General features: G+C 36.3%; 1 protein-coding gene across 2 annotated transcripts in view; it reads left to right on the top strand.

Moving 5' to 3' along the window:
* The window catches only part of ENKUR (enkurin, TRPC channel interacting protein), a 30054-nt gene extending 13190 nt beyond the window's left edge, over positions 1-16864 (top strand). For both annotated transcript variants that reach the window (XM_060006240.1, XM_060006239.1), the window contains exons 3-5: positions 774-997; positions 9719-9865; positions 15807-16864. In XM_060006240.1, the coding sequence (XP_059862223.1) occupies positions 774-997; positions 9719-9865; positions 15807-15980 (545 nt within the window). In that variant the 3' untranslated portion in view covers positions 15981-16864. The remainder of the gene's footprint in view (positions 1-773; positions 998-9718; positions 9866-15806) is intronic.
* The last annotated feature ends 375 nt before the right edge of the window (positions 16865-17239 follow it).

Raw genomic sequence — 17239 nt, 5'->3', positions numbered from 1 at the left:
ATTATTTTACATTTTAGCATTTTGACAGACCACTTTGATGTGGCTGTATCAAAATAGATAAGTTGGAATGGTCAAGTCAAAGTGACTGTGTAAAAATGGCCAGTTTCATCTGCTGCTAATGAAGAGAATGTGGTAGAGAGAGAGAAGTAACTTTGGATAGCAGTTATTTTAGGAGGTGAGCTGTAATCAGGGAGGAGTGAATAGGAAGCCTCAGCAGTATTGGTCATTTATCATTTCTTAAGCTGCATGTTAGGTACATAGCTATTACATGATTTTTATACCTTATAATAATAATAGTTTTAGTGAAAAACATCCAGATTCTTGGATACATCAGATACATCAAGTTTGATTTATTTACTTGGTGATTTTACAGTAACTTTCCTCTGAAGAGGCAATTATTCATAATATTGAAGGTACTCAGAAAAAAGTTTTAATGTTTCTTTGGGCTTTTTTCAATGGGCATACTGAACATTTGTTATTGAAATCTTTATAAGAAAATATTTTTATAATAGCTAATAAAAATGTTTTAGCTAGCATATGATTTGGGGTGTTTATTTTCTTCCCTTAGATTTTTATATTGTTCTCCAACATATTAATTGATTATGTCACATTTAATCTTTTGCATTTATGATTACTGATTTTTACCTTAAATATTTGAATATATTATTAATAAAACTCTAATATACTAGTGGTAAAATATCTGGATGCTATAAATAGTACTGAGTAGCCACATTTATAGTTTAATATTAACAAGGAAATATTATGTTTAACAGAAAAAAAGTTTGAACGGAATGAGCCCAGAAAGCCTCCTGTGCCATTGAGGACGGACCATCCAGTCATGGGAATACAGAGTGAAAAAAAATTTATAAATACAAATGCAGCCGATGTCATTATGGGAGTGGCTAAAAAACCTAAGCCAATTTATGTTGACAAAAGAACTGGAGACAAGCATGACCTTGAAACTTCCGGACTAGTTCCAAAGTACATCAATAAAAAGGTAGCCTTGTGATATATTAATAAGACCTGATAGATAATTTAAATATGGTATTCATAATGTTTGTCTGTATTATCACTAATAGTGCCCTCACTGACAAACTAATGGCTACCAGTGGGGAGAGGGAAAGGGGAAGGGGTTGGAAAGGGGTAGGGGATTAAGAGGTACGGATTACTACGGATAAAATAAATAAGATACAAGGGAAATATAGCTAACATTTTATAATAACTTTAAATGGAGTTTATATCTATAAAAATTTTGAACCACTACGTTGTACACCTAAAACTAATATAATATTGTAAATCAACTGTACTTCAATTAAAAAAAATAGTGCTCTCACTGGACAAATTATCTAGATTGCCAGTTCTCATTCCTCTGAAGTCCATGTTTGGTCCAAATCTAGTGTGATGAAATTACAGAGAATTTGGAATGAACAACAACATATAGTTCAGTAGAGGGAAACTATAATTGTTTTTCATAATTTCAATTATTAATATATTTAACATTTATAGCAAACATTCTCTAAAAGGTACTCATTTTTGGTGAGGTGGAATTGTCACTAGAAGCACAGTTGTTACCATAGATCTAGAAGGAATAACCTTTCAGAAGATCCTAAGATTTAGTCATTAGTTTACATTATCTTGTTAACAGAATGAGAGAAATGAAGAGGAAAACAACTTTAGAACCATCCATCCTATCAGTGTACTGTAAATACTTCACAGTACTATTTCAGTTTGAATATACTCATTTGTGTTTGGTTTAGAGTAAAGCAGACCTTAAGAGTACTGTACAATAGTTAGTCTTTTCAGGACCTTCATTTCTATCTGAAAAGCTGCTTATCAGATAGGCATATAATTTCATTGTTGAAAATTATAGAAGCTTGGGTTTAGCAGTTTAAATATAGAAATTTAAAAAGCTTATGAAAAATACCTTCTATAAGACCTATTTTACTTTGCATACTTATAGAGCACAAAAGTGCTGGAAACACACATAGTATATGAGTACAAGATCCTAAAGAGTAATAATGCATAATAATAACTTGGGCAAAAAAGAAAGAAAGGAAATAAGGAAGAAGAGAAAAAGAGGAATTTGTAACATGTAAGAGGGGCTTGTACTGAGGTCATCCAGTGATCTACCGTGGTGAATCCAATGACTGTTCACCATCAAAACAGGAACCTCAAGGCTGTTGTCAGAGAACACTACTTATTCCCTGAGAAACCCTTGTCACTCGGCTGGCTGAGACACCTTTGGAAGACCTTAGTAGGGATCTGGGAGTTGGCAGCTCATGCTTACAAAGATTTCAAGTTTCTCTGGATACGTCCTCCTAATATGGCCCCTGGAGGCTCTTCAGGGTCCTTGTCCCACAGGGTGTGGAAAAGCAGAAACTTCATTCTCCTAGCTCTTTAAAGCCATTTCCAATCCATCCTTTCTCCACCGTCACGTAAAAACCCTTCTCCTTTGATGGTCATGCCACAAACCGCCACACTGGCTGCCTTCCGCCTAAGCTGTCCACTTCAATACATCTGCCTTGAACAGGAAACTGAGAGTCTCCATCACAGAGACAGAAGAATACGAGGTTAGTCTACCTGTGCTTGTCTACGAAGCCACGCAAATTCTCTGCACCTGGTGTACTCTCGGTGGCTAACCAGTCAGGGCTAACGAAGGACTAACTCAACTTACTTTCTACTTACCTGAGTTAAGCTAAAAAAATCTGTTATTGGTAAGTGAGATAGTAAGTCCTTTTAAAGGCAAGGCCATTTTTTAAAAGTGAATGAACCTCACGTTTTAGTTCCAAATAAAGTATTACATGCCCATTTGTGCCATGAGAATATTTTGTGTAAGCAAACTGAAGCATGGATGTTTGCCTGAGTTACATAGCAATAATAGGAAGACAAGCGTTTCAAATTCTAACTCTGCCACTTACTTAACTCTGATTTTTAACAAGCTATTAGATTTATCACAGCATGGTGTGGACTGAATGATATAAAATATATTCAGCACTTGACACAATACCTGGTACCTAACAGAAGTTCAGTAAAGAGCAGATATTATAATATATGCAATTATTAATATTAATACTATGCATTACCCTCAATGATCCAGCACATGGGAATATTTCAGATCACTGCAGCTTTTACCCATTTATGACGTAGTTCCTTTTCCTACACAGAGTGTGCCAAATATAATTTAATCACTTGTGATGACACAATCATCATTGGGAACCTCAGTGATTGTACTAAGCTGAAATGAGGTGTTGCCCTCAGTGTTTCCTGAAATGGATTGAACTGGTTGCCATGAAACTAACTTACCAGAATACTGAGCTCTTAGTCTATTTGTATAGTGCTTTGCAACTTTCCAGAACACATTTGTAGCTAGGATTTCTATCCCTTATTGACAGGATTAGGTTAGGTTGTGCTGTGGTTAACAACCCCCAAGTTGCAGTAACTAAAAGCAACTCGGTTTTATTGGTTGCTTGTGCTACCTGTGCATGGGGATTGTTGGGAGCTCTGCTTCTTGTCCTGACTCCAGGACCCAGGCAAACCAAAACATCACCCATCACCATACCAGAGAGAAAAAGAACATGACAAGTCAACCATTAATTCATGAGCCTTCTACCCAAAAAGGACATTACTTCTACTCACACGGGGAAATTCAGGTCACAGGCTGCATCTTACTTGAAGGGGAGCAGGAAAATATTGTCATACCAAGTGCCTAGAAGGAGAAGAACCAGAATATTTGTGAATAGTTTTAATGACTCATACCTCACAACAGCTACTTCCTCAGAGAGGTCTTCCCTGACATCCTTTTTTTTAACTTAAATTTATTTTTTTATACATCAGGTTTTTATTAGTTATCCATTTTATACATATTAGTGTATACATGTCAATCTCAATCTCCCAATTCATCCCACCACCACCACGCCCCTCCACTTTCCCCCCTTGGTGTCCATATGTTTGTTCTCTACATCTCTGTCTCTGTTTCTGTCCTGCAAACTGGTTCATCTGTACCATTTTTCTAGGTTCCACCTATATGCGTTAATATACGATATTTGTTTTTCTCTTTCTGACTTACTTCACTCTGTGGGACAGTCTCTACATCCAACCACGTCTCTACAAATGACCTAATATTGTTCCTTTTTATGGCTGAGTAATATTCCATTGCATATATGTACCACATCTTCTTTATCCATTCGTCTGTCGATGGGCATTTAGGTTGCTTCCATGTCCTGGCTATTGTAAATAGTGCTGCAATGAACATTGGGGTGCATTGGTCCTTTTGAATTATGGTTTTCTCTGGGTATATGCCAGTAGTTGGATTGCTGGGTCATATGGTAATTCTATTTTTAGATTTTTAAGGAACCTCCATACTGTTCTCCATAGTGGCTGTATCAATTTACATTCCCACCAACAGTGCAAGAGGGTTCCCTTTTCTCCACACCCTCTCCAGCACTTGTTGTTTGCAGATTTTCTGATGATGCCCATTCTAACTGGTGTGAGGTGATACCTCATTGTAATTTTGATTTGCATTTCTCTAATAATTAGTGATGTTGAGCAGTTTTTTAATGTGCTTCTTGGCCATCTGTATGTCTTCTTTGGAGAAATGTCTATTTAGGTCTTCTACCCATTTTTTGATTGGGTTGTTTGTTTCATTAATATTGAGCTGCACGAGCTGTTTATATATTTTGGAGATTAATCCTTTGTCCATTGATTTGTTTGCAAATATTTTCTCCCATTCTGAGGGTTGTCTTTTCATCTTGTTTATGGTTTCCTTTGATGTGCAAAAGCTTTTCAGTTTCATTAGGTCCCATTTGTGTATTTTTGTTTTTATTTCCATTACTCTAGGAGGTGGATCAAAAAAGATCTTGCTGTGATTTATGTCAAAGAGTGTTCTTCCTATGTTTTCCTCTAAGAGTTTTATAGTGTCCAGTCTTACATTTAGGTCCCTAATCCATTTTGAGTTTATTTTTGTGTATGGTGTTAGGGAGTGTTCTAATTTCATTCTTTTACATGTAGCTGTCCAGTTTTCCCAGCACCACTTATTGAAGAGGCTGTCTTTTCTCCACTGTATATTCTTGCCTCCTTTATCAAAGATAAGGTGACCATATGTGCGTGGGTTTAATCTCTGGGCTTGCTATCCTGTTGCATTGATCTATATTTCTGTTTTTGTGCCAGTACCATATTGTCTTGATTACTGTAGCTCTGTAGTATAGTCTGAAGTCAAGGAGTCTGATTCCTCCAGCTCCGTTTTTTTCCCTCATGACTGCTTTGGCTATTCGGGGTCTTTTGTGTCTCCATACAAATTTTAAGATTTTTTTGTTCTAGTTCTGTAAAAAATGCCATTGGTAATTTGATAGGGATTGCATTGAATCTGTAGATTGCTTTGGGTAGTATAGTCCTTTTCACAATAGTGATTCTTCCAATACAAGAACATGGTATATCTCTCCATCTGTTTGTATCATCTTTAATTTCTTTCATCAGTGTCTTATAGTTTTCTGCATACAGGTCTATTGTCTCCCTTGGTAGGTTTATTCCTAGGTATTTTATTCTTTTTGTTGCAGTGGTAAATGGGAGTGTTTCCTTAATTTCTCTTTCAGATTTTTCATCATTAGTGTATAAGAATGCAAGAGATTTCTGTGCATTAATTATGTAATTATTTACAACTTTACCAAATTCATTGATTAGCTCTAGTAGTTTTCTGGTGGCATCTTTAGGATTCTCTATGTATAGTGTCATGACATCTGCAAACAGTGACAGTTTTACTTCTTCTTTTCCAATTTGTATTCCTTTTATTTTTCTTCTCTGATTGCCATGGCTAGGAATTCCAAAACTGTGTTGAATGATAGTGGCGAGAGTGGACATCCTTGTCTTGTTCATGATCTTAGAGGAAATGCTTTCAGTTTTTTACCATTGAGACTGATATTTGCTGTGGGTTTGTCTTATATGGCCTTTATTATGTTGAGGTAGGTTCCCTCTATGCCCACTTTCTGGAGAGTTTTTGTCATAAATGGGTGTTGAATTTGTCAAAAGCTTTTTCTGCATCTATTGAGAAGATCATATGGTTTTTATTCTTCAGTTTGTTAATATGGTGTATCACATTGATTGATTTGCATATATTGAAGAATCCTTGCATCCCTGGATAAACCCTATTTGATCATGGTATATGATCCTTTTAATGTATTGTTGGATTTTGTTTGCTAGTATTTTGTTGACTATATTCATCAGTGATATTGGTCTGTAGTTTTCTTTTTTTGTAGTATCTTTGTCTGGTTTTGGTATCAGGGTGATGGTGGCCTCATAGAATGAGTTTGAGGGTGTTCCTTCCTCTTCAATTTTTTGGAAGAGTTTGAGAAGAATGGGTGTTAGCTCTTCTCTAAATATTTGATAGAATTCACCTGTGAAGCCGTCTGGTCCTGGACTTTTGTTTATTGGAAGATTTTTAATCACAGTTTCAATTTCATTACTTGTGATTGGTCTGTTCATATTTTCTATTTCTTCCTGGTTCAGTCTTGGAAGGTTATACCTTTCTAAGACTTTGTCCATTTCTTCCAGGTTGTCCATTTTATTGGCATAGAGTTGCTTGTAGTAGTCTCTTAGGATGCTTTGTATTTCTGCGGTGTCTGTTGTAAATTCTCCTTTTTCATTTCTAATTTTATTGATTTGAGTCCTTTCCCTCTTTTTCTTGATGAGTCTGTCCAATGGTTTATCAATTTTGTTTATCTTCTCAAAGAACCAGCTTTTATTTTTATTGATCTTTGCTATTGTTTTCTTTGTTTCTATTTCTTTTATTTCTGCTCTTTATGATTTCTTTCCTTCTACTAACTTTGAGTTTTGTTTGTTCTTCTTTCTCTATTTCCTTTAGGTGTAAGCTTAGATTGTTTATTTGAGATTTTTCTTGTTTCTTGAGGTAAGCTTGTATTGCTGTAAACTTCCCTCTTAGAACTGCTTTTGCTGTATCCCATAGGTTTTGTATCGTCGTGTTTTCATTGTCATTTGTTTCTACGTATTTTTTGATTTCCTCTTTGATTTCTTGGTTATTTAGTAATGCATTGTTTAGCCTCCATGTGTTTGTGTTTTTTATGGTTTTATTCCCTGTAATTGATTTCTAATCTCATAGCGTTGTGGTCAGAAAAGATGCTTGATATGATTTCAATGTTCTTAACTTTACTGGGGCTTGATTTGTGACCCAAGATGTGATCTATCCTGGAGAATGTTCCATGTGTACTTGAGAAGAAAGTGTAATCTTCTATTTTTGGATGGAATGTCCTATAAATATCAATTAATTCTATCTGGTTTATTGTGTCATTTAAAGCTTGTGTTTCCTTATTAATTTTCTCTTTGGATGATCTGTCCATTGGTGTAAGTCAGGTGTTAAAGTCTCCCACTATTACTGTGTTACTGTCGATTTCCTCTTTTATAGCTGTTAGCGGTTGCCTTATATATTGAGGTGCTCCTATGTTGGGTGCATATATATTTATATTTGTTATATCTTTTTCTTGGAATGATCCCTTGATCATTATTTAGTGTCCTTCCTTGTTTCTTGTAACATTCTTTATTTTAAAGTCTGTTTTATCTTATATGAGTATTGTTACTCCAGCTTTCTTTTGATTTACATTTGCATGGAATATCTTTTTCCATCCCCTCATTTTCAATCTTTATGTGTCCCTAGGTCTGATGTGGGTCTCTTGTAGACAGCATATATATGGGTCTTGTGTTTGTATCCATTCAGCAAGCCTGTGTCTTTTGGTTGGAGGATTTAATCCATTCATGTTTAAGGTTATTATCCATATGTATGTTCCTATTACCATTTTCTTAACTGTGTTGCATTTGTTTTTGTAGGTCGTTTTCTTTTCTTGTGTTTCCCACTTAGAGAAGTTCCTTTAGCATTTGTTTTCGGACTGGTTTGGTGGTGCTGAATTCTCTTAGCTTTTGCTTGTCTGTAAAGCTTTTGATTTCTCCATCAAATCTGAATGAGATACTTGCCGGGTAGACTAATACTGGTTATAGGTTCTTCCCTTCATCACTTTAAATATATCATGCCACTCCCTTCTCGCTTATAGAGTTTCTGCTGAGAAATCAACTGTTAACCTGATGGGAGTTCCTTTGTATATTATTTGTCATTTTTCCCTTGCTGCTTTCAATAATTTTTCTTTGTCTTTAATTTTTGTCAATTTGATTACTGTGTGTCTCAGTGTGTTTCTCCTTGGGTTTATCCTGCCTGGGACTCTCTGCACTTCCTAGGCTTGGGTGGCTATTTCCTTTCCCATGTTAGGGAAGTTTTTGACTATAATCTCTTCCAATATTTTCTCGGGTCCTTTCTCTACCTCTTCTCCTTCTGGGACCCCTATAATTCAAATGTTGTTGCATTTAATGTTGTCCCAGAGGTCTCTTAGGCTGTCTTCATTTATTTTCATTCTTTTTTCTTTATTCTGTTCCATGGCAGTGAATTACATCATTCTGTCTTCCATGTCATTTATCCGTTCTTCTGCCTCAGTTATTCTGCTATTGATTCCTTCTAGTGTATTTTTCATTTCAGTTATTGTATTGTTCATCTCTTTTTTCTTCTTTAATTCTTCTGGGTGTTTGTTCTTTAATTCTTCTAGGTCTTTGTTAAACATTTATTGCATCTTCTTGATCTTTGCCTCCATTCTTTGTCCGAGGTCCTGGATCATCTTCACTCTCATTATTCTGAATTCTTTTTCTGGAAGGTTGCCTATCTCCACTTCATTTAGTTGTTTTTCTGGGGTTTTATCTTGTTCCTTCATCTGGTACATAGCTCTCTGCCTTTTCATCTTGTCTCTCTTTCTGTGAATGTGGTTTTTGTTCTACAGACTGCAGGATTGTAGTTCTTCTTGCTTCTGCTGTCTGCCCTCTGGTCTTCTCTGACATCTTTATTTATCTCAAATAGCTCTCATGACTTTCTTTTTTCTTACTGTATTTTACTGTGGCGCACTTATATATATTATTTCATACTTTATTTTTGGTGAGTTTCTCTCACTACAGAATGCACATTCCATGAGGACAGAAACTTTTCCTTTCTTATTCACTAGTGTAGCTAGCACCAAGTACATCCTCAAATAATGCTTTGAAGAATGAACAGGGAGTAGTTCTGTTTCTCTACACAGTGGTATCGACACATTCACTAACTTGAAAGAATCATAGCTGATTGCTTCACTGTCAGTCCTTGTAAGCAGCCCAGGAGCCTAAGATTGTATTTTGTTGTTCCAAAAACAACCTAAGGGGCCCACGTCAATTTTTTCTTAAAACAGATGTGCCTAGCATCTTTAAGAGTTTGTTCTTACAATGCATTGGAAGCATTTATCTTCCTTTTTTTTTTCTTTTTACGAGATAATGCACAAGAGACCTTAAGATGTTTGAGATATTTCAAAGTAAAATCTGAAGCACCTAAAAGAACTAAAGAAAATCCAGTTCTTCAGGGTAAAGTAAGGGCCAAGCCATCAGCCAAGAACAGGCACTGGGAACATTCAAAAGAGGGAAAACAAACAGCCATGATAACAGCACAGATGGTTTTAAATGACCAGAATCAACTAGTTCCAAATAGGAAAAAGAAAAAAAATCACTGACTTTTGTTAACTTGCAGTGTTTTGAGCAAAGGCTTTAAGTCTGTAACGTTTCTTTTGCTCCTAATCATTGGTTGGTATGTACACATATATAAGATTACTTTCAGGATTTTGATTTTTTTTTTTTCCTGAAAAATCCTTACAAGGGTTATGGTGTCACGCCTGATTACATACGTAAGCGAAATGAAGAAGTGAAGAAAGCCCAGGAAGAATATGATAACTATATCCAGGAAAACCTCAGGGAAGCAGCTATGAAAAGGCTATCTGATGAAGAAAGGGAGGCAGTTCTGCAGGTAAGCGTCTTTAGTTTACATTCATGTGTAACTCTTTAAAACATCTCTGAAAGAAAGGTCCACCGTCAGTGATTATTAAGGCCCGCACTTTGATTTTGAAATCAGAACACTCTCTTTTGATTATAGTGACAACTGCGTGCAACAAAGCTGGCTCTTTGGGGAAAGCAAAAAGTTGTGATATAGGGACTGTTGAATAATAATTTGTTTCCAACTAGGTGAGCTTCTGTTTCTTCCTGAAGTAGTGTCATAAGCAAGCTAAGCTTCTCCTTCAATGAATGTGCATAAATAAAGTAAAAAAGCATTTTGATTTTCATTCCCATGCCCCTGAATTTTTCAAAAATGATATCCTTAAGGTAGATACTTTTCACTAGGTGGAGCTCTAGAATAATTGAAACTGTCCCTAGACCAACTCTTTTTTTCTTTCTTATAAGCAAGTGTCCAGATTTTAAAATAACCAGGTTTTAGGCTTTACATATGTTTTCTTTATTTGGAATAAAACAGACCTAAAGACACTTACACTGGAGTTTTTAATGCAAGACTTCTATCTGAAGCATTTAAAATATTGGGGGGTGTGAGCACCGTTGCTCCATCATCTTTAGAGAGTATTTGTTAAGCACCTACTGACACTGTTCTATAGTTGTGCTCTCTTATAGAGGTAAAAATAGTACTTTATTCTTTGTTTTGTTACTTTGAAAGCTTTCTACAAAGTCATTTCTAGTGACCTTTTCAAAACGGAGAAAAAAAAACTTTTTACAACATTAATTTCTATTGAAAAATGGATTCATATGCTGTTATAAAATCTTAGCATTTTATCAGTGTCATCCCAATCATCAATAAACATTTATTAAATGTCTGTTCTGCATAGAGTATCATGCTAAGCCCCAAGGGGCATAAAATAAAATTTCTGCTCTGGATAATGTTGTAATTTAATTGATAAGAGGTGCCGTGTATCTATGTACATATAGAAAGATGTGTGTGTGTACAGATCATATGTTTTATAAGGTTCGCAGGCACGAGCATCCAGTGCAGGACGTAGGTAGGTCTTTAGCTGCGCCTTAAACTGCAGAGTAAGAGGATATCCCAGACAGCAGGAGTGGCCCGAGGGCAGTGACCCTGTCTCTTTGTTGCCAGCAATCTCTGCAATGCCTAACCTAGTGCCCAGTGTAAACACAGGTGATTAATAATGGTGCGCTGGAGAGGAGGAAGGGAGACAGGCAGGCAAGAAGGCTGGCACACGTGGAAGTGGGACTCGGCCCGTCATTTTCAGGAAGAGCACTGTTCTTTGGTTCCCTCCCTCCCTCTCTCCCTCCCTCCTTCCCTCCCTCCATCAGATTCTGCCATTCTTAAAACATACATGTTTTTTTGAAAGCCAGGTTTTTACATCTAAGAAAAATAGGAAAAGAAAGGAAGAACTTCCCTGGGAAGGAAAAGGCTCTTCCCTCGGCACCTCCTTAGTGGGTCAGCAGCCCTCAGCTTCCTGATGTGGTCACTACAGAGTTTCTTTGTAGACACTTTGATAGACAATAGCTGACCCTCCCTTGGATGCCTTATTAGCTGGGTAGTGTAGCTGCCATGGTAACAAAGCCACGAGCTCTGTTCCTGACAAGCCCTGAACCCTGCTCCCTTCCCTGGTTAAGAGTTGCATGTAGTTCTATGGCAGTATGGTCATATGTCCCTGAGTAGGGCACATTCTGCTCATTCTTCATAAAATGACAGTCTCATTATCCAGGAAGGGCTCATCTGGTCTAATTATTCCAAACTTCTCATTTCACAGATGAGGATATAAAATGCAAATATATCAGTATTAAGTGGGCACATTTGTTCATTCATCCCTCCGTTCATCTACTGAACATCTGATCTACCATGTTCCACTCACTGTACCCAGCCTGGGGGATATACTGTTGTGAGCAAAACAAACGTGGTCCTTACTGTCAGTGAACTTGGAGGTTGGTTTACATTTGCCCCTGGTCACAACATTATCAAGTAGCTGACGAGGGACTAAAACTCACATTGACCAGTTCCCAGGCCTGTGTTTTCCTACCACGTGATAAGCACGTGCATAAGAGGTAACAGAGGGAGGCTCTTCCCGCCCGGGATCCAGCAGGGGATGGAAGGCATACTAGGCTGGGATTCTGAAGAGAATCCACAAAGGAACTATTTACAGAGGTGAAGCAGGGCTAAGGGAACCAACAAGGAACACTGAGGCACCCAGGACTACGGACAGCAGGAATCACCACCACCCTGGGCTGGAAGGGCAGGGGCAGGAAACAGCATTACCAGAGCCAGGTGGGAGCTGGAGCCTGGAAGAGGGGCTCCGACAGGCACTGTAGTCACAGATGCAAGGGCCAGTCATGTCCAGGTGATGTCCGGGGTGGGGGAAGAAATGCCCCAAACTTGCTCTCCTCCCACCGGTGTCTTCCTTAGCTGAATTCAGGCAGAGGTTGGAGGGAACAGCGCTGGGGGAGGAGCAGCCCATAGGAATAAATACCTCAGCCCCACCACCGCCCAGCCCCTAGTCACAGCGCAGAGCCAGAGGTGGAGAATGGATGGGGGTGGCAGCAGAGGAGCATGGACCTGAACACACTTCCTATTATTTTATGACTGCTTCTCCCTATGTGAAAACTTTTCCAAAATTAACAATATTATTTCAGTATTAAACTAGAAGAGAGAAAAATGAAGAAATAAAGATAAGGGAAAATCAGTATCGCTGCAGTGGATAAAAGATTTTTTTTAGATGAAATAACCACAAAACCGTTAAGAGGCTATTTTGGTATAATATGAAATATCAATCACATTTAGTTCCCATCCCTAGAGGTGGACTTTGATCCAAATGTTATTGTACGCACTGGAAGATAAAGAAAACTATCCTTTAAAAAGAAATACTGCAAAACGTGTAGCTGCTGTGACCACAAGGAATAGGGAAAGATCACCCAAGGAGCTATGAAAAACCTTTGATATTTCAAAGTGTATAAATACATAGATTTCTTCTCTGCAATAGGCAACCCTGTGGAGCACTGTGGAAACATATTTCCTGTTTCATAATGAAAGCCTATAGAAAAACAGAATTCTTTTGAGGACTTCTTATTGGAATACTTCTCATACACTATTAAGAACTGTGTTAGCCCATCCCTCTCTTTTTAAAATGTAGAAGACACTTCTACCTTTTCCCTTTCCCAAATCCTTGATGTAATCTCACTCAAGAAATGCTCAACATTTGTGGCCTTTTTTCTCAACAGATCTTTTCTATAAAGTGTGTCCAAACTTGTAGTCATTTTTACCTGAGCCTGGAAGTAAACCGTTTTCTCCCCGAAAAGTTTACAAGATTAAATTTGTACTGTGAGGGCTTATTATGAAGGTATTGTTATATAAGACACTTCTAATTCTCTCATAAATCTAAATGTATGGCTATGATTTTCAAGGACCATATTTTCTTTCTTTTTCTTTTAATCAATAATTTTAAATTATGCTACTCCTGAGCTCTGGCTAGGACTTCCAATACTATGTTGAATAAAAGTGGCAAGAGTGGGCATCTTTGTCTTGTTCCTGATCTTAGAGGAAAAGCTTTTAGCTTTTCACCATTGAGTATGATGTTAGGGGTGGGATAGGGAGGGTGGGAGGGAGGGAGACACAAGAGGGAAGAGATATGGGAACATATGTATATGTATAACTGATTCACTTTGTTATAAAGCAGAAACTAACACACCATTGTAAAGCAATTATACCCCAATAAAGATGTTAAAAAAAAAAAAAAAAGAAAGAAAGAGTATGATGTTAGCTGTGGGCTAGTCGTATTTGGCCTTTATTATGTTGAGGTATGTTCCCTCTGTATACATTTTGTTGAAAGTTGTTTTTTTTAATCATAAATGGAGGTTGAATTTTATCATGCTTTTTTGCATCAGTTGAGGTGATCATATGATTTTTATCCTTTATTTTATTAATGTAGTGTATCACATTGACTGATTTGCGAATATTGAACCAGCCTTGCCTCCCTGGAATAAATCCCACTTGATTAGGGTACAGGCATACCTTGTTTTATTGCACTTCATTTTACTGTGCTTCACAGATACTGAGATTTTTACAAATTGAAGATTTGTGGAAACCCTGCACTGCCAGATGATGGTTAGCATTTTTTAGCAGTAAAGTATTTTTATTACTAAGGTATTTGTTTTTTTAAACATAATGCTATTGCATACTTAATAGACTATGGTCTATTTCTAGTTTCATACCATTGTGGTCAGAAAATATGTTTGATATGATTTCAGTCCTCTTAAATTTATTAAGACTTGATTTGTAGCCTAACATATGATCTGTGCTGGAGAATGTTCTGTGTACACTTGAGAAGAATGTGTATTTGTTGCTTTTGGATGGAAAGTTTTATACGTATCTGTGAGGTCCATCTGATCTAACCTGTCATTTAAAGTTGATGTTTCCTTACTGATTTTCTGTCTGGATGATCTATCCATTGATGTAAGTGGAATATTAAAGTCCCCTACTATTATAGTATTGCTGTCTGGTTTTTTCTTTCAATTTGTTAATATTTGCATTCATATTTTGATGCTCCTATGTTGGGTACATAAATATTTATAAATGTTATATCCTCTTGTTGTATCAACCACTTTATCATTATGTCATGCCCTTTGTCCCTTATTACAGCCTTTGTTTCAAAGTCAGTTTTTCTGTCATAAGTATAGTTACCCCAGCTTTCTTTTGGTCTTCATTTGCATGGGATATGTTTTTCCATCTGTGTGTCAGTGATCATAATTTCCAGGCAATATTTTAAATGTTACTTTCAGTTTTACTTTTCATTTTTGTGTAAATAAAATGATTTGTGCACCCATAGTGAATAACAGAAAGTGTCAATTTATACAATTTCATTGCATAAGTTCAATTAGTTTAAGACCATTTTGTCAATGGAGCCGCTAGTGCATTGTGATAAGAAATGATAACTGTGCAGAGATGGAAATAACCTTTATTGCTCCTAAGAGATTCCTAATTTTGAATTTGTTGGTTTCTGAGAACATAAAACGTTAACTTACATTATTGAATTAGCATATGTGTTACATGTAATGATATTTCAGTCATTTCTAGAATAAATTAATGGGAAGTATAGATCCATTAACTATATGGAGGAAGAATTCTTTCTAATACTGAAAACACATAAAAGATCATCTCTTGTTAAATTGAATTTTGGGGCTTCCCTGGTGGCGCAGTGGTTGAGAGTCCACCTGCTGATGCAGTGGACGCGGGTTCATGCCCCGGTCTGGGAGGATCCCACATGCCGCAGAGCGGCTGGGCCCGTGAGCCATGGCCGCTGAGCCTGCGCGTCTGGAGCCTGTGCTCCGCAATGGGAGAGGCCACAACAGTGAGAGGCCCGCGTAACGCAAAATAAATAAAATAAAAAATTGAATTTTGGCATTTTATACAATTCCATTTAGTCAGATATAAGAAAACATGGCCATGTAAGTCAGAATCAAGTGTTTTGATGTGATTTCTCTGTTGAAGAATGAGGATACTTTTTTTCTAAAGAAAAAAAAATGAAAATTTTTATAAGAAATAATTTCCTGTTCAAAATTGTTCTTTTGCTTGGGACATCAACTCTAAGTTGTTTTTACCAAAGCATTTGCTATGAGCTTAGTTTCATACTACTCATAACTCTGCATACACGTATTTGATGGTAAAAACAAGTACAGTAACATTAAAAACAAAGAAAATAAATACTCCCAGTGGGAATTGAGCACACAATCAAGGACAGGGTTTGGCCTCTGTACAGTATTTTTTGTTACTGTGGCCAAGAACTTGATAAACACATATCATTTTTTAGTTATTTTTGTCGGCTTTCTTTACCTGTTTACATTTTTCCTTCCCAGTGCAATTTTCTTTGCGATTTACTCTGCTTCTGCAGTTTACTTTGCTATGTACAGTTTTCTTTTACCATTTGCAGGGGCTGAAAAAGAACTGGGAAGAAGTACATAAGAAGTTTCAGTCCCTCTCGGTCTTCATCGACTCCATACCAAAGAAGATTCGCAAGCAGAAGCTGGAAGAAGAGATGAAGCAGCTGGAACATGACATTGGTGTCCTCGAAAAGCACAAAATTATTTATATTGCTAATAAGTAATGGTGGATTTTAAAAAATATAGTCATTTTAACATAGAAAAAAAACCACGGAAAACATAGAAATTAAATCATAAGTTTTTTTCAAAGAGTAAAATACTATGAAGAGTATAAAAATAGTCTTTACCAAAACGCTTAGGCAATGTTTAAAGAATAATTGTATTATTTACTTACATAGAGAAAAAAAAAATTTTTTCCACCAGCGTCAGGGTTTCCATGTATAACCTGATTAAAATTTGATGTTAGGTTTTCCAGTTTGATAGCATAATTCATTATTATTATGTACTAGTTTCAGATAAACATTCATTTCTGGGCCCTGAAAAATAAAGTCAACACTCAGAACTTCACATTTTTTCCTACACTGCGTAATACAAGGAATACAAGGTTAAAAACTGTAAAGTATTTTGAATTGGAAATAGTGGTGTAAGCCTTTTTAGTACTCTGAAGTATTTTCTACATATTATTCCAGAGATCCAAAAATTACATATATTTTCTGGTAGCCTATGTCATATGCAGCTATTCACAGCTATAAATATTTTCAATATCCATAATGTTATATATAGGCTGAGAGGTTTACATTTGGAGGAAGAAAAATTAAGAAGATAACATAAAATCAAGGAGACAACTTATAAATTGTGTCACTAAGGATTGTTGAAGAGAAGAGCCTTCTTCCTGACATCCAGCTTTTAAAAACTGCTGTTCTATGTGCTTTATTCCATAATTTACTATGCGTATTTCACTAAAGTGGATATTACTTTTTCTTTTTGGCTTTCTCTATTTTGTGCATTCTAATGTTTCTATTTGTAAGGTTACATAATTTATTAAGCAATAAGTTTATGTAAGTAGAGCTGTCTTCAACTCAAAATAAATGAGCCTATAAATGTCCAAGAAGAAGAAGATTCTTTTATGAAATTTTAAATTAGAGAAATTTGGTAAAATATATGAAACTATAAAATATCAGAGCAATATCAATTTTACTGCTTACACTGATTTTTATCCTGTTGGCAACACAGAAAAAAATGATAATTTTTTCAAGCTTTTTCACAAACACGGAATTTGGGAGCATTGTAGAAAAGCTAACTTTCATTAAAGAAAAATTTTTGAATTTTATATACAGATATTTTTGAAAACTCACTTTAAACTTTTTTTCACATATCTGTATAGGCGTCATTTCTTTATTCCTTATTACCTTAGGACAGATATAAAATAAAGAATAGTACAGTTGACCCTTGAACCATGAAGGGGCTAGGGACGCTGATCCTC

The sequence above is a fragment of the Delphinus delphis genome, chromosome 2 (genome assembly GCF_949987515.2).
Source record: "Delphinus delphis chromosome 2, mDelDel1.2, whole genome shotgun sequence".
Taxonomy (NCBI): Eukaryota; Metazoa; Chordata; class Mammalia; order Artiodactyla; family Delphinidae; genus Delphinus; species Delphinus delphis.
The sequence above is the reverse complement of the archived record's forward strand: the minus strand, read 5'-3'. Positions and strand labels throughout refer to the sequence as shown.